This window comes from Plecotus auritus (genome assembly GCF_963455305.1).
Source record: "Plecotus auritus genome assembly, chromosome: 9".
Lineage (NCBI taxonomy): Eukaryota > Metazoa > Chordata > Mammalia > Chiroptera > Vespertilionidae > Plecotus > Plecotus auritus.
In genome coordinates, this window is record NC_137783.1 from 61,749,623 (window position 1) to 61,767,313 (window position 17,691).

Genomic DNA, 17,691 nt, shown 5'->3' on the forward strand with positions numbered 1-17,691 from the left:
GACGTTGTCCCATGCAACAAAAGGTTGCCAGTTTGATTCCTGGTTGTGGCCTGGATCCCTAGTAGGGGTATGCAGGAGGCAGCCTATCAGTGTTTCTCTCTCTCTCTCTCTCTAAAAAAAAAAATCAACAAAAACATATTTTTGAAAACAACATGATGCTGAAAGAAACCAGTCACAAAGGACCACATATTGTATGATTCCATTTAAATGAAATGTCCAAACATAGACAAACCTCAAGAGAAAGTAGAAAATATGCAAACTTTTCGAATTAAATCACTTCAAGAACAACTACGTTGTTCATGTACTTATGTTATGTCTTTCTTCATACTAAAACTTTTTCTAAAATATTTTAAAAAGCACTTGGAAACACAAAAGCATGCTGAGAAAAAAAGACCCAGAATTTTAACATAGGTAAGGAAAACTCATAAACCACAAAGGCAGGAAATTTGTTTGTTGGATACTAACAAATGACCAAAATTCCCTTCAATTCTGGCTTCCTTTTAAATTGGAAATTACTACCAATAATTAATCTTTAATTTGCAAAATATCTGTATATTTTATAAAGGCAATCACCAACGTAAAGCTGAAACTCACTGGACTTGACATCATAGTAAACAATTTTAAACTAAATGCAACCACTTAAAATATCAGATGGATGGGCTTGAGTCATACATAGCCTGCTATTTACCGACTAGGTCAATGGTCAGCAAACTCATTAGTCAACAGAGCCAAATATCAACAGTACAACGACTGAAATTTGAGAGCCGAAAACCGACTTCTGCGCATGGGCCACGAAGTTTCAGTCGCACTGTACATGCACGCCCGCACGTGGTATTTTGTGGAAGAGCCACACTCAAGGGGCCTAAGAGCCACATGTGGCTGGTGAGCCGCAGTTTGCCAACCACTGGACTAGATGATCATCTATTTACTTGGTCTGAGTTTCCGCCCCCTTTCTGTTACATCAGGAATTAGAATACTACCTACTTGAGGGTAAAGAGAAACGCTCCAATTACAAAATGGGGACAGGAGATTATTTCTCTATTTTTTTTAAACCTATCTGTACTGCTTAAAATTTTTTACATGTATATAATTTAAAAACATAATGCAGATTTTAAAAATAAAAACTTTGTAGGGTTCTTGTGGAGCCATTTTGTAAGATATCTACACATAGAAAACTCCCAATTATGAATAATTTCCTCACTCCTTCTATAGCCCTTTTGTTACTGGAAAGGGGACCTGGCCCTTCATGGGTCTGCCTAGGGCTGGCTGTAGTGTGTGGGTTCTTGACTTTGTGAAAGATTTCACAATACGAGTCCAGGTGATTTTTAGAGGACGTTTATTAAAGCTGGGGATTTGATTCCTGGTCAGGGCACACGCCCAGATGGCTGGCTCAGTCCCCAGCAGGAGGCATGAAAAAGGCAGCTAATCAATGATGTTTCTCTCTCATCCACGTTTCTCTCTCTCCCTCTCCCTTCCTCTCTCTAAAATCAATAAAAACATGTATTAAAAAAATAAATAAATCTGGGGACAGTGAAACAACGAAGGGCTAGGGGAATGAACAGGCTGGGCTGCTTTGGCTAAGAAGTCAGAGAAAGGGGGGCCTTGGGGACAGTGTCAGGGTGTGGCCTGGGAGGGGCTGCTGCTGCCCACTGCTCCCTGGTTGCAAGCCTCATGGGTTTCCTTGGAGTAGGAGATGCATGCTTGTGGGGGAAAGAAAAGGGGAGAAAGGGGTGCAGGCATATTTCTGGGAGAGCAGGCTCTGTGACCTTCCTTTTGAGGGGTTTTAAAAGCTGGGCATTTAGGGGAGGTCTTAAGGGAGGATCTCTATAGAATCTTCATCAGCTTTATGCTGAAATGACAAAATGAGATTTATTCCCTTAACTTCCTCTGTCCTTGGGTGTAGTTGGCACAAATGGCACTAATTGCATTTCTGCTATCTGTCTCCATGATTTACCCTCTGGTTGGGGATAAGTACAAACCATTTACTCTTACGTGTCCTTTGTTTAGGGAAGATATAATTTATTAGAGGGCTGCAAACTGCTATATAACGATCTGTCTCGGTTTTTCTATCCCACTTGCCAAAGAATTATCATAGCTTTACTATCCTGCCTCACTTCCATCATTTTGAATTCAGGTGACTTAAGACTTGGAGGAAGCAAAGTTAAACATTTATTTTTCTGAAGGCAATGGTTATCAAGAAAGAGATAAACAAGGGCAAAAACAAACAAACTTTTAAACCACTTTCCTCAAAACATACCAAAGAATTTCATCTGAAGAGAAAAAAAAAAGGAAGTCCACATGTTTACTGATTCTAATCACTTTATTCTGGAACATTAAGGTTTGGGGGGTACAATGTTATTGATAACACTATCAAACGAAAAGCAAATTTGGTACCCTAATCTTTTGACCAACAAGACAAATTCAGGATTCAGTTCAGAGAATATTTTTCACTAAGAAACACAATACAAATATAAATTGTGACTATTTTAATCTAGCAAATACTGCAAAATATCAGCACCATCTTTTTTGCTTTGAAAGTACACTGAGAGGTTAATGCAATTTAATTGAACTAGATTGTCATTTATACTTTGCAGGATATTGTGATAATTAAGAACATTCTTTTCCATATTCTAATAGATGAAGAAAGTGAAAGCCAGAAAGCAAAGTAGTTTTGCAAGTCAAAAAAATGGCTTTTAAAACCTCCAAAGTACACTGGGATCGCTAAAGCTTGTAAGGTGGCCTTTAGCAGCTGTCTTAAAAACGGAAACATTACTTTTACAAGCATCAAACTTACCCACAGAGTGGTTAACATCAGCATTTCTCATCAAGTATGTTAAGTACATAATTAAACCTTCATGTAGCTATTCTGGTCCATTTAATATATACATTACTGAGAGGAATTCCCTGGAGTGCTTGTTTTTAGACTATTTCAAAAACATATTTCTGTCAACATAAGGAACGTCGAAACCTGTAGAGAATTTTTAAGTTTATTTGAGCCAAAACTGAGGACATTGCCAGGAAGCTTCCAAACGCTCCTGAGAATAAGCATTTTGCAGTTTCTTTTATGCATTTGAATTAAAGAGGGACCACGGGAAGATCACCTGAAAGTGGAAGCAAGGCAGGGCTGGGGAAAGGAGAGCTGCATTTTTTAGGTGACTTGCAGAAACTGGAAAGATGACGTGCTCTCTTGATGGTGGTCACCCCCAAAAGGAGGGGTCTGAAAGGGAGCATTTCAAAGGTGTCAACCAAGATGCACAGAAACAAAGGATAGGGCTTGCTTTAGGCAAAGATAAACCTTTTACTAAAGATGTGTGTCTGGGGGCGTGACTACCACCCTGAGCACCCCTTTTCCTCCACACTGAAAAGGGGAAGCACCGGCAGTAACTGTTAGAAAGCTACAACAGCGATTTACATAACTAATTTTATCTCAACATCATCGGATGAGTGGTTAAAAGGGACAAAATTAGCCAGGCGGTAAGGGATTCGCCAGATCTCAGGCTTTCCTCATTTCCAGTTTCTGCAAGCCACCTCAGAAATGCAGCTGCGGCTGACACGAAGTTCTTCGCAGTTCCCATGCAAACAGCCAAGCCCTTCTCCTGCCTCCAACCGCCGCTTCTCCGTCCGCCCCAGAACCGCCCAGGGCAGGCCCGGGAGTGACCGGGCGGCCGCCGGGACCAGGGCAGAAAGACGGACACCATGACTCACCGCGGCCTGCCGCCAACCGCACCGCCTGCAGTCCCGAGGCCGGCCTCTCAGCGCCCCCCAGAGGCAGGCGCGCCCCCTTCCAGGACAGGCCCTCGCCCCAGAAAGCCCCCCTCAAGTACCCCGCACCCTGCCAGGGGCACCACGCACGGACCTGAGACTCCGCCCTCCCTGGGATGCTCCAGGCCCGCGCGGCCCGAAGAGCATGCGCGCCGGCCCGCCCGCGCCTGCGCGTCCCCGAGTGCCCGCACACACACCCCTCCCCGCGCCTGCGCGTCCCGGAGTGCCCGCGGGCCCGGCCGGCAAGCGCCGTCGCCAGGGAGGCCGGGGGAGGCCGCGGCGGAGGCGGAGGCGCGGCTCCAGGGCGGCGCGCCCCCGCCCTGCCATTTACAGGAGACGTTGGCCGGGGGCCCCAAAGTCCGTCCTCCTGGGTAGGCGGCGAGCGCCGAGGGGAGGGGTCAGCTCGAGAAGGCAGGAAGCTGCGGATAAAAGGGCAGCCCGCGCCGGGCCGTCCTTCCCTCCCACGGTCCCGAGCCTCCGAGAGCGCCTCCGCCCGCCGCCATGTACCGCTGCCTGGGCGAAGCGCTGCTGCTGTCCCGCGCCGGGCCCGCCGCCCTGGGCTCCGCGGCAGCCGACTCGGCGGCGCTGCTGGGCCGGGCCCGCGGGCAGCCCGCCGCCGCCGCCCCGCAGCCGGGGCTCCCGCCGCCCACCCGGCGACACTACAGCGAGGCGGCGGCTGACCGCGAGGACGACCCTAACTTCTTCAAGATGGTGGAGGGCTTCTTTGACCGCGGCGCCAGCATCGTGGAGGACAAGCTGGTGGAGGACCTCAGGACCCGGGAGAGCGAGGAGCAGAAGCGGAAGCGGGTGCGCGGCATCCTGCGGATCATCAAGCCCTGCAACCATGTGCTGAGCCTGTCCTTCCCCATCCGGCGTGACGACGGCTCCTGGGAGGTCATCGAGGGCTACCGGGCCCAGCACAGCCAGCACCGCACGCCCTGCAAGGGAGGTGAGCGCCGCTCTGCCCTCGCGCCGGCGCCGACCCGCGGCCCGGCCTCCCGCTCGCCCCGCCCGGCGGGCACTGGGTCCTCCCGCTGCCCACGGGTCAGGCTCGGTGGACAGGGGGTTTTCCGCCCTGGCCCACCGGGAGCTGGTCCTCTCCCTGCCCCGGGAGTTCCTGCCGGGGTTGAAGCTGCGTGCAGAGGAGCACTAGGCGCTGCTCCTTTGCGTGACACAGGGCGGGTCCTGACGAAGTGCGCTTCTAGAAAAGGGAACGCCTGGCCATCTGGCTGTGCCTTGCGAGTTTTTGTGGGCTTCTATGACTCACCCGAATGCAGGTTATGAAATAACTTTATGATTTTTCCCTCTTTTTGCACTAGTGACAGGATACACTAGTAAACATAAAAATGAACTGCCTCTAGTTTTGAAATCTAGAGAGTTTTATTAACGAAATGAATTTGTTAATTACACGTTGACTTTTTAATTATTTTTCTATCCTGACAGCTTTTTTGTACAAAATAGTAATACATAAGCAGTGTAACATCTCTGACAAACACCGGGCGTCCTGACAGTAAATCTAAAGGGTGTAGATCGCTGGATGGCCCGCCAGCCAATGGAATGAAATAGCCCGGGGGGTGTGTACTGGTCCTGGCTAGCACCGGATTTGAGCTTGGGGAAGAGATAAGTAGGTGAAGAAAGGAGTTGAATCGGTTACAATTTGGTAACCACCAAGTTATCCTATGCATAGTTTAAATTTTTGAATGTGGATTTAGCTTATGCAGTCATATTGCTTTCTTTGAGAAAATGAAAGTGTGGGTTTTTTTCTATATTTCCTCTAATAAATTTCACTGTACATTTTTAAAGGTGCTTAAAAGTAACCTAAAATAGGAAAGTAAAGAGTCTTGCTGGAGTTTGCAGAGAGCTGTAGGGCTGTGCCCTTTGTCTCCATAAACCTGACACAGGGTTCAATTTTACCAGCTGACTTCTAAGGATAATTTTTAGAAATCTCTCTACCAGAAAAAAAATTGACCACTGCTGGCATTCTCAGCTGGGGAGCAAAGGTTGCTTTAAACTGTTTAATGATTTACTTTTACTTGCTGGCTAAATTTGCATTGGCCCCACCCACTTTTATGACTTAATCTGTAACACTTTATTATCCTTTATGTTTCCTCTTCTAAAATCAACGTTGAACTACTTGACCTCTAGATTCCCTTTCTAGCTCCAAAAGTATATAAAATGTACATACTGTCGATCTCCTACATTGCCTGTCTTCCTGCCACTCCCTTATTCACAAGTTCAGACTCCCAAGAACAGCAAACAAGAATGTTGGAGGAAGAAGCAGAGTTAGCAAATATTAAACTGCAGTGATTCTTTAAAATGAATGTCAAGTTCATATTACTATTTTGTCAGTATTTTCCAGTTGCTTAAAAGCCATACAAATGAACTAGCTGTTTTTTCTGCAGGATCTGATTTGCTCCAGGAAGTTCTAATAACCAAGCCCTCTCCTATCGTTATAAATCACAACTCCACAAACTCACTAAAGTTTACCACAGTTCGTTTGTCCTCTTCCTCTTGTTGCCACAGCAGTTTTAATACCATAATATTGAACCTAGCAACAAATTGCATCAGACATCCTGAAGCACTATTGTAGCACTTGCTTATACTAGAGTGTAAGATACTATTCCATTATCCCATTTACAAGAAGGCATGCCACTGAAAGTTCTATTAACTCCCAACATATAAACATTGAGAAATTGAATTTTAACTAATAAACAGTAGCAAGCATTGCAAGATAATATAAAAGAAAATTGACCTCTATAGTGATAGGTTTATTCTCTTTCAGAATTTGAAAGTATGGAGAGAATAGGTTTGGGGGGGATTGGTTTTGCTATGAAAGCTCTTAAAAATATTTTTGTGTGCTTAAGATAAAGAACAGTATAATAAATGGATGATTAAGAAAAATTTGCAGACTTCTATGCTTTGCTTTCATGGAACTCAAGGATCTTGTACCCATTTATCATCCTTGTCTGATTGCAGAGAATGTATATTCTAAGAGGAACTTACTTTCAGTGGGGGTTTTTCCTCCACTTAAACATTTAAAGCATATTTTACTTAAAAGAAAGTTGTTAACCTCTTTGGTTCCACTGTGGTCTTAGAAATACAGAATATATTAGGTATTGAGATTTTATAAGATGCTTTGCATAATCCCTATATAAACTTCACTAAGTTTTTTCCTCTTTTTTAAAAATATATTTGTATTGATTTCAGAGTGGGAGTGTTAGAAACATCAATGATGAGAGAGAATCATTAATCGGCTGCCTCTTGAACGCCCCCTACTGGGGATTGAACCTGCAACCCAGGCATGTGCCCTTGACCAGAATCAAACATAGGACCCTTCACTCCACAGGCCAATGCTCTATCTACTGAGCCAAACCAGCTAGGGCTTGACTTGTTTTTTAAGAGCCAAAATGCAAAAAGGAAACTGTAGGAGGTAGTTGGTCTTTGTTCTTGTCTTTGGGCAACAGGATGCAGGGTGGAGGCAGCTAAGGTTTGGTTGTCTCCCTCAGCCTCTGGAATATAATTGTGTGGTGAATGGTAGTACTTTGAAGAAGGTATGAGAGTGTGTCTCCATCTGCTGCCACAAGATAAAATGTAGTCTTTGTAGGTAAATTAAATTTAGGATTAATCCAATCTGGAAATTCAGTTAGATGACAGGTAATTTGTAGGTCTTCTACACCATAGCCCTTAGCCCTGAGGTTTTATATTGCTGCTGTTGTTATTTTTAATGCTTTTTAGTTCAATATGAACTGTGTTGCTATTATAAAGGCCTTTTATTTTAGTGGGGAGGGGGGATGAGGGGAAAGGGAGCCAAATGCCTCTAAACTCACCCCCATCCCTCCACATTGCAAATCTACTAAGGAAGAGCTAAGATGATGAGGGAGACCTATATCAGATTGTCATTCAGTCTTCCCATAGTTTGTGTGAATCCATCTAGCTCGTTTGCTTTTCAGTAAAAACCCATTTTCAGGAAGACATACTGCTCACTCATTAGACGCAAAGTACACTTTGCAGGAATTGGGGCATCAGAAATCGGAGGACAAGCACCAGTATGTATTAAACTCCAAATTGGCAGTGTTGAAATTTAAGTTCAAGAAATAGCCATTGAACATGAACTTTCTGGCTTACAGTGGTTTTAGCACTGTTGTGTTTTTTATATATATGTTTTATTGATTTCAAAGATGAAGGGAGAGGAAGAGATAGAAACATCAATGATGAGAGAGAATCATTGATCAGCTGCCTCCTGCATGCCCCACACTGGGGATGGAGCCCACAACTGGGGCATGTGCCCTGACCTGGAATCGAACTGTGTGGCCTCCTGGTTCTTAGGTTGACGCTCAACCACTGAGCCATGCCAGCTGGGCTGAAATAACATTTTAAAGAGCTTTTTCCATTAAAAGACGTTTGAAGAGCTTTGGTGTTTAACAGTTTCATGTGTAGCCAGAACAATACATTTCTCAATTAGTGCATGTATTGTTAAGAATTTTCAATTAGCCGAAACCGGTTTGGCTCAGTGGATAGAGCGTCGGCCTGTGGACTGAAAGGTCCCGGGTTCGATTCCGGTCAAGGGCATGTACCTTGGTTGCGGGCACATCCTCAGTGGGAGGTGTGCAGGAGGCAGCTGATCGATGTTTCTCTCTCATCGATGTTTCTAGCTCTCTATCCCTCTCCCTTCCTCTCTGTAAAAAAATCAATAAAATATATTAAAAAAAAAAAAAAAAGAATTTTCAATTAAATAATTTTTAAATAGCTTTCTTCTGAGTGGCTCTTCCTTAAAAACTAAGAAAAATCTTTATCAAGAATTGCTATTATTTTTCTTGATTATTCTTGGAGTCAGACTAAGAGACCTAATTTTCTGAATTACTTCTTGGCTAGAAGAAAATATGAACATGACCCAAATGACAATTACAAAGGTTGTCAGTAATGTGACCCCTTCTGTCATTTATCATTGTCACAAAATATATGTCAGCATAGGCCTTTCAAAAAGCATATTGTACATATTGGGCCATAGGATTTACATCAACTATTTTTTTAATCTCTTACCAAGAGAGAAACAGCAAAGGAATAATCAAGGGTAACAGTACCCATGTTGGATTTACAAACTATAGACTGTATCCCAAATAAATCATCTTTTCCATTATGTGGGGTTTCCTTTCCTTGTAGGCAACAGTTTTAAACTTAATATTTAAAGAACATTAGTTCATGGGGATTTCTGACAGGTAATGTATCTATTGCATGTCTGTTAATTGCCTTCTCTGTGTCAGGTACCTTCCTCTGCTGGGGAACTATCTATAACATTGATTGCTTTGTTTTGTTTTTTGAAATGTTTTTTCATTTTCCCAAAATAGAGCAGAAACCAAAATCTCTTCTGCACTATATCATTCTCTTTGCTTTAAGCTCAGTACATTTTTTCAGCATTTTCCTTTTCCAGAAACTATCAAGAAATGACAAATTGAAAATACACCAAACAATGCACTGCTGTAACAATTCAAAGAAGATAACAGGGAGAAGCAGTCTTGATCTGGAAGTAGGGAAGGCTGTATAGAAATTGAGTGGGGGAAAGATCACTTATGAGAGAAGTAGAGGGTGGCTTCAGCCCAGGTCTGAGGTGAGACTGTGTGATGGGGACAGACTGTAAATAGAAGTTTTTGTGACATAACAAATGTCACTTTATTTATTTATTTATTTATTTATTTATTACCTCTTGTACTATCCTAACCCCCTTCCTGACAGAGCTCTTAATATCCTTGGAATCCCTGAGTGATAGGGGTGCTAGAAGCATCATTTGTGCTAATAGTTGGTCTTTAACTTCATTTCCTGACACAGAGTTCCTAAGACCCTGTAATTTTCTGGGTTATGGGAACATCTTTTAATCCCATGAGGCAACTCTCTGTGGGCTTCTGGTTGGCTTCAAGATGGTGCTGGTCACCAGAAAGGTGACCTGAGGTTAAAATCCTGGGACTCTCAGCCCCACCTTCCACCCTCCAGTAGGGGAGAGGAGCTGGAGGCTGAGTTAATAATTCATTATGCTTCTGTGGCGGAGCCTCCATAAAAATGCCTAAACTACTGGGTTGGGAGAGCTTCCCGGTAGGCATTCATGTGCCAGGAGGATGGCATATTCCAACTTCTCAGGGACAGAAGCTCCTGTACTCAGGACCCTCTTAATAAACCAGTAAATGTAAGTGAAGTGTTTCCCTGAGTTCTGTGAGCCATAGCAAATTATCAAACCTGAGGAGGGGGTTGTGGGAACCTCCAGTTTGTACCCAAGTTGGGCAGAAGTGTGGGAACCCTAAGCGCTCAGTACTGTAACTGAAATGGTGGTGGGGAGGTCTTTTGGGAGTGAGCCCTTAACTTGTGGAGTATGCACCAACTGGGTCATCAGTGTCAAAAGTGAACTAAATTATAGAACACCCAGTTGGTGTTCGGAGAAGTGGAGGATTGCTGGTGTGGAAACCCCCATACCGTTTGTGTCAGAGTGTGGGAGCAGAAAGTTTTCCTTGGAGGTTTGCTGATGGGTAATGATGAACCTAAGAGGGCACAGAAAGCTAGCAGCAGTGGAGCTGGGAATGATGTGATAGGTAAGGTCAAGGGAGACAAAAGTAAAGGACAGATAAACCATTTTGAAGGATGGTGGTATTACCCAACAGGAAGTATGTATGGATTGAAGGGAAGAGTCAAAGATATCACAAATTTCTAGCCTGAGGCACCAGTAGGAAAAATGGTGGGATTAGGGACAAAAAGGTGTTTATGTAAGGAGAGAGGAATGGGGTTTGAAAATAAGGAAATCTGGTTTAAAGTGATCCTTAGGAACATTGGAAATACAGGCATATACTTTCTCAATCTTACCCTTACGAAGTACTGTCTCTGCCTGTGGTACCTGACCATACATATATTGTCTCCCGTCCACCTATAATTCGTTTCCTCTCTTAAGATCTATCTCAAATATCAGCTAGACTTGTGAATAATTTATATGAAACTGGATATCAAAATTTCGAGCCTTTCCCCCTTGGAACCTTTTTAGAGCGAGTTACTGTTATCTTTTGCTAAATGTTTTCGAACTGGCATCCGTTCCAAGACCTGTTTGGTATGAAGGTGTGACTCTAAGTTTACTGTTAGAATTATCAGAAAAAGGAATCTATTAAAAATTAACAAGATCCCCCTGTTAAAGTGCATTTTTTTTATTTCATTCATTGGGCCGTAAGTTAATTACTTAAGCACAAGACAAAGCTATATATCTATAGATATGTATGTACATAAATACAGGGAAATGATTTGGAAGGATACATATACACTTAAGTTGCTAAGAATGGTCATCCCTAAGTGGTAATCAGGGGAGACTTCAGCTTTTTCTGTGCGTTAGGAAATTATGTTAGTATTAAGTGAGAAAATTCTGAAAAGAGAGAGAATACAGTTGGAAATTGGATTTCTGGTGAATAAATCAAACCCTGTTAAAAGATACGGGTTCACATAATTTAAAAATCCTTTTGAATTTTCATAAATGTGTTTAATGATTCAGCATAAGAAACAATGGTGATTTGGTCGCTAGGAGCTTTTTGGTATGTTTCTGGTTTTGTGTCAACTAGCAAAAGGAAAAACACTGATGCCAATTCAAGTTGTGGTTTTCACTGACTCTTTCAAGCTGGTGTTTTCTTCATCACCATAGCAACTTCAGCTAGTTTTTGCTCTTGATTTTTAATTCTCCTAGAAAAACTTAGTGCACACCAATGGTTAGGCTCTTGAGGATAGTAAGAAATATCTTTGGTAAGTAAGTTAAAAGGCAGAAATACTTTGTGCTGTGTGTAGAAATTAGCTATTTTGAACTAACAGCTATGCATTTCATTAATGTCCTTCTGAGACATCTGCATACCAGTTAGCTCAAAACAGCTAATTTCTCTTAAATGAAAGGGATGATTTCAAAGTTTCCATTGCAAAGTAGGTACTTAATTCTATCACCAGCCCATCCTCCAATTTTACCAAGCTTGATAAATAATAAACACTGCCATGGGTGGTTTTTCTTTAGTTTCTCTGAATGGAAAGCACAGATTACTCTGTTATCCATCTAAAAGTTGTCCTTGATTTTAGAGCCATTTCTAATGATAGAAGTCCTGTGGTCCACGCCTGTGTAAATCACCCCATTTGCTTTCTAGTTTAGCCAGCTTTTCACTGAAAATACCAGCCCTGTTCGAGACGCAGCTGATTTCTTCCCACACATTCCTAATGCTGGTGTCAACAGAGGCTGACAAACAGTGCTATAAGACTAGGATGCCAAAACACAATTTACTTTCCATTTCTAGAATAAGATTTTTCTCCTTTCTCATTTATGCCCTGTGTCCCATATGATCTTTGTTTTGCCCTGCTCAATTTTTTGTTGTTAATCCTTACTCCAGGACATTTTTTTCCCCATTGATTTTTAGAGAGAGTGGAGAGACACATCGATTGGATTGGCTGCCTCCCACATGTGCCCCACTGGGATGGGAAGGGAGCCTACAAGTCCTTGACCAGAACCCAAGACCCTTTAGTCCACAGGCCCAAGCTAGGGTGGTCCTGCTCACCTTTAGCCTTCTCTGCCACACTTCTCACCCCAACAGGAGGAAAGGCTTGGTTTTATAAAAAGTGAGAATATTCAGCCTGCAAATATGATCATCCTTGGTTTATTTTGGTTTGAAATATTTTAAGGTTTTCTGGCTCTCTTGTATGTATGTGCATATTGAACAGCTTTGTCTTCAAATTGAGTATTGAGGTATTAGCCATCCAAAAATGCTAGGTTTTCCCTTTGCAGAATTTGGAAGTATGTGTCATATCATTTTGCCCTTCAGTAGTCCAGTTCTGCTAATCCATTGAATTTACAATCTCATTGGAGTGCCTCTTTTTTGCAGTCATATTCTTAGTGTCCAGCAAAATATAGTTAAGAATTTTCAGGTGACAATATATTTTTAGTAATTGTCTTTGGTTTCCAATCCCAGAGGAGGAAGAGCAACTAGCTTCCTAGCATGTGAGTAACTCCTTTATTACTGGAGTTTGTTTTGTCTCAAGTGTTGCTACAGAGTATTTTATTTATGGTACTTGGAGACTTTGTTTTTCAGATTAACAGTTTAAGTAACTTTTACTAGCATATCTTCCAAGTTCTAGAAATAAAAACATTTATATACCACAGATTAGTTAAAAACCTATTTCTTCTTTAGCCCAGGCAGTGCCACCTGCATTCACCTCTGAGTCCACCCATGTCTGCCCAGCATGCTCCCTCTTTCCTGACAGCTCCTGCAGAAAAGGCTGTGCGTGGGAGGTAATTGATGCAGCTACTTCTTCCAAGTTTTGCCATTGAAATCTCTAAATGGGTGTGCTAGGGAAGAAAATTTCACTTTACAAATCAGAGTTCCTGTGTTCTAACCATTGGAAACATGTTTTTTGATATACATGCAGTTTTTGACTCATTATTCCAGGACTTTTGCAATGAATTAGACATTTTATTTACACCCTTTTGTAGAAGGAGAAGTCTAGTTTCTAATTAACATTTATGTCTATAAGACAAGTTTCACCTGCTCCCCAAAAGCTATCCAAAAAATAGTGTTCCTATGAAACCTTTTATAAGCCAAAATGATGTAAATCGAAGAAGCAATTACCATTAATTTCCCCATTAATTTATATGGGGGAAAATTTGAGCACTCCCAGATCCCCCAAAAAAAGACAGACCAAATAACACAGAAAACCTAAATAACACTAACATATTAAAAGCAGTGTCATTCACTGCTCTGGGTGTGTGCTGCCCCTGTAACAGCTCGCTACAAAACATGCTGAACACTTTTCATTTTTTTTTTTTTTTTTTTTCGTAAAAGTGAAAATTTCTTTGGATTTCTTTCTGTTAACCTAAACAGGTACTGGTGTAGGTCTTTTGTAAAAGTGAGGAGACATAACTCAAAACACAGGGGATGCCTATTGTATTAGGATTGCTATCTGATTTATGAGTATTAGTATTTCAAGACTTTTTGTTTCCTGGTGAATATATTCATTATAAACACTGAGTAAGGGAAAGTAACATTTTCCCCCACTTAACACATTGCAGATGGATCACGAGAATTGTCACTGCATATTACACAGTGTTTTACAAAGTGTCATACTTTAAAGAGACATTAGCTTGTAAGAACATGTAATAAATAACTTCAAAATGCAATGGGTATTTAATTTTAAAACGTTTTTTGTACTCGTTCAATAGAAACTTATCTGGCCACTGGGTAAAGCTAGCAATAAAACTACTGGTCCACAGTTATTTTTAGACAGCAAGCAAAATTAAAATAACTCAGTGACTACTTCCATGGGCTCGAAAAGGTAATGAAAATGTGCTTTATGTGTAATAGGAGGAATACTAACTAATACTAAACTATTTTACTATCCCCGTGAATTCATCTTGAGAAAAAGGAAATCACGGTTCATTAAGCCTCACACGCATTGTCCTGTGCAATCCTGACACGGACAATCCTGACACGAAGCCGACGAGCAGTGTTCACACCTCCCCAGGTGAACAGGTGCTCCCCACCTGGATCGCTGGGGCCCTGCTTAGGACGTGCTGGACACTGCATCCAAGCCAGGCCCCTGGCCTAACGTCATTTTCTCATTTCATTTGAAATGCACAATACTGGGGTTGTTTGTTCTGTTTTTCTATGTAGGGGCTTGGAGGAGACAACTTGGTCTTCCCAGAAGATAAACCCTCTTCTTTGCTTTATGAGGCAGATAGCAACTCCAAACCATGGACAGGTTGGGAACTGCACAGGCCTCAATGCAAATACTTGGTCTTAATATTATAACTTTTATTGTTTTTGTCTGTAGTATATTTTAGGTGCTAGTACTTTTGCTTTTCAATACTTTTTAGTCTTTGCACTTAGGGTGAATTATGCAGCACTTACATGTATATCAGAATTTAGTGGCCATGGCTTTTCTCTTTCCACCTTAAGTTTTAAGTGTCAAGAAATATTCATATATTATTCAACATGTGTTTGAGTGTCTAATACATGCCATTTTCTGTTATGAGACATCAGGAAATACAGCAGTCTTCATGGGCAAGCCAGGAGGTCAACAAGTAGATAACAAAGTCAGTGGTAAAACATAAAATAAGATATAAGGGGCTAGAAAGTGGGGGTGTGGAAGAGGTGCTATTTTAAATAGGGTGATCAGGGTGGGCTTCTTGGAATGAAAAGTTTGTAACAGGGACCTGAGAAATGGGGAAGGAAGCAGGCTGTGCAGACATTGGCTATTTGCTAAAAAATAATAATATACCTATTATTTCTCAGTCTTAGCATCTTAATAACAACTTTATTCCACAGATGTTCTGAGAACCCATTCTATGTAAGATTCTAAGAGGTCACCCCTCTAAATGTAATCATTTTATTTTTCTAATAAGCTACAGACACATGTTCAGCTTCAGAATTTGCTCTTTATGATCACATACACAATAGATAAAATTCTCTTAAAACATAATTTATGTATAAGTAGATGTTTTCTGAGACATAAAAAACTAGCTTTTAAAAATGACTAGGGAAGCCGAAACCAGTTTGGCTCAGTGGATAGAGCGTCGGCCTGCGGACTGAAGGGTCCCAGGTTCGATTCTGGTCAAGGGCACGTACCTTGGTTGCAGGCACATCCCCAGTAGGAGGTGTGCAGGAGGCAGCTGATCAATGTTTCTCTCTCATCGATGTTTCTAACTCTCTATCCCTCTCCCTTCCTCTCTGTAAAATATCAATAAAATATATATTTTTTTAAAAAATGACTAGGGAAGTCTCCTTAAACTGCCAGTTCATTAGCTAGTATACTAGTGTATTTCCATCTGGAATTCTTTTTCTCCAGAATTCTTTGAGATGTCCCTGGGTCCCCCATTTCCTGGGACTCTCAGGGGAAGTTGTACCCAGCTTCATCCAGATACCCTTGATGATGCCCAACCAATGTGCAGTCAAACACTCAGGCCTTCTTCCTTGGGGTTAAGAAGCAATGGACCATGGAGTGCAAAACATGGCTTAACCCTGCACAGCTTAGAAGGGTGATTGATTAAGACTCTTAAAACCTAAGTAGTGGGTATACCTAATTTCTGTGTCCCCTCTACCAAACACCTATGCTTCTAAATACAGGGGCATTAAGACTTAAAGTTGCCTATCTGGTTGGCCACCCACCCATCCTTGCAGAAAGAGTGAAAAGAATTGCTTGTCCCCAGGAATGAGAGATGGCTTTCTCAGCTTGCTCATTTCTTGGTTAAAAGAGGCTAGCAATGGGTGAGGGGAGGAAGGCTCTCGCTGAGTATACCCATTTGAAGCTAATAGCTCTATTTAGCCATCTGATATCGAAGTTGGATCTGTCATACTTGTTGATTATCCATTTGCCCATATCTGTATGTTGTCAGATTAGCATATTCCCTCCCCACTACCAAATCACCCAAACCAAAAAGCAAAAGAAAATAAAACTTTGAGTTAGTTGCTTTCCTAAAAGTGTAAAATCATTTATTTGAAGATAATTTCTTTCTTGTGAAATCATAGTTACTTCTTACTGGATTGTCAGTTACTGAAAGACAGGTTCTTATTCCTCTCTAAATCCCTAGGAACGCTATTTGATGCTCTTAGCTACTCCTGCCAGAGAGCAAAAACGGGGCTTTAACACCAGTCTTTTTCTTTTTATCAGAATGCTTAAAACCCAGGTCGGTGCTCATCCTGGAGTGCTTTCTGGGTGTCGACTTCGCAGCTTTCCCTCTTTGGCCTTACCTATTGACTTTTCATCGTTAGCTTCTTTGAGTTTCTTGGAAATAACCAGGGTGTAAAATGTAAAAAGGGGGCACATTTTCTATTTGTAGCATTTTTTTTAACCTCTGAGAATGTTCTAAATGCATTCCTTTCTTTCTCACTCCCCTCCCCTTTTTAAACACTACAGGTATTCGTTACAGCACTGACGTGAGTGTAGATGAAGTGAAAGCTTTGGCTTCTCTGATGACATATAAGTGCGCAGTGGTTGGTAAGTGATCTCTTTTGTTGTTACCTAACGAGAGCTCTTTAGGGAAATATGTTTATTTACGAGGTTACTTTTAAGATGTTGGAGAAATATGTTTTATCAGAACTGATTTTTTGTTTTTTGTTTCACAGTTTAAGGCTTACATCATTTTTCAGTTAGTCTTAATTAAGATTTAGTCTTTTTTAATGTTTTTAAAATTGATTTTAGAGGGAAAGAGAGAGAGAAAGATAAACATTGATCAGTTGCCTCCCATACACACCACAACATGGGCATGTGCCCTGACTGGAATCAAACTAGTGACCTTTCAGTGCACAGGAAGACATTCAACTAATAGAGCCACACCGGCCAGGGCTAGATTTAGCCTGTTTTTAAATGGGGAACTTTTTATACCATCTAATTGGATTTTCTTTAAGTATAGACGTTCATTTAAGGCCCTTTCCATATAACCTGGTGCATAAGAGCAGATTATACTAGAAGGAAAATAAGTATGCTATTTGCTTTCAAAAATAGTCAAGCACACTGATTAAGTATGCATTGTAACTTGCCTGGGTTTATAATTTCTGTTCACAAGAATTTTAAAGTGCAGTGTTTTAGAAGAGGTCAATATGGGTTTATTGCTTGAATTTTCTGAAATTAAAGCTTAAATCATGCACATCTTTGTAATGTTGCACAGTGCTTTCTTCCTTTTTAAGTTTGTTATCTTTCTTTGGAATAACAACGTTCAGCCTTCTGTTTCAGATGTGCCATTTGGGGGTGCCAAAGCTGGTGTTAAGATCAACCCCAAGAACTATAGCGTAAGTATCACAATGACACCTGTGCATGTGGTGCATTGGCAAAGGACTTGAAGTTACTAGGGTCTGTGACCCCAGCCCCCAATACCAGTGAGGTTAATGGTCTCTATCCCTTTTAAAAGGAATGGAAAATCAAGTAAATAATTCATTGAGTGTTTGC

The 17,691-nt window shown here is 41.6% G+C and overlaps 2 protein-coding genes across 17 annotated transcripts in view; one reads left to right on the top strand and one right to left on the bottom strand.

Annotated features, from left to right (window-relative positions):
- SHLD2 (shieldin complex subunit 2) overlaps positions 1-3,935 on the bottom strand; it is a 155,122-nt gene extending 151,187 nt beyond the window's left edge. For 5 of the 16 annotated variants that reach the window (XR_013961590.1, XM_080687056.1, XM_080687070.1 and 2 more), the window contains exon 1: positions 3,706-3,895. The gene's annotated coding sequence lies outside the window, so the exon portion shown is untranslated. Of the gene's footprint in view, positions 1-3,705 lie in introns of all 16 variants that reach the window. The other 11 variants (XM_080687058.1, XM_080687068.1, XM_080687059.1 and 8 more) reach the window with 8 other exon arrangements.
- An 84-nt stretch (positions 3,936-4,019) lies between these two features.
- GLUD1 (glutamate dehydrogenase 1) overlaps positions 4,020-17,691 on the top strand; it is a 38,798-nt gene continuing 25,126 nt past the window's right edge. Inside the window, exons 1-3 of the mRNA XM_080687072.1 lie at positions 4,020-4,711; positions 16,663-16,743; positions 17,479-17,534. Coding sequence (XP_080543198.1) covers positions 4,264-4,711; positions 16,663-16,743; positions 17,479-17,534 — 585 coding nt within the window. The 5' untranslated portion in view covers positions 4,020-4,263. The remainder of the gene's footprint in view (positions 4,712-16,662; positions 16,744-17,478; positions 17,535-17,691) is intronic.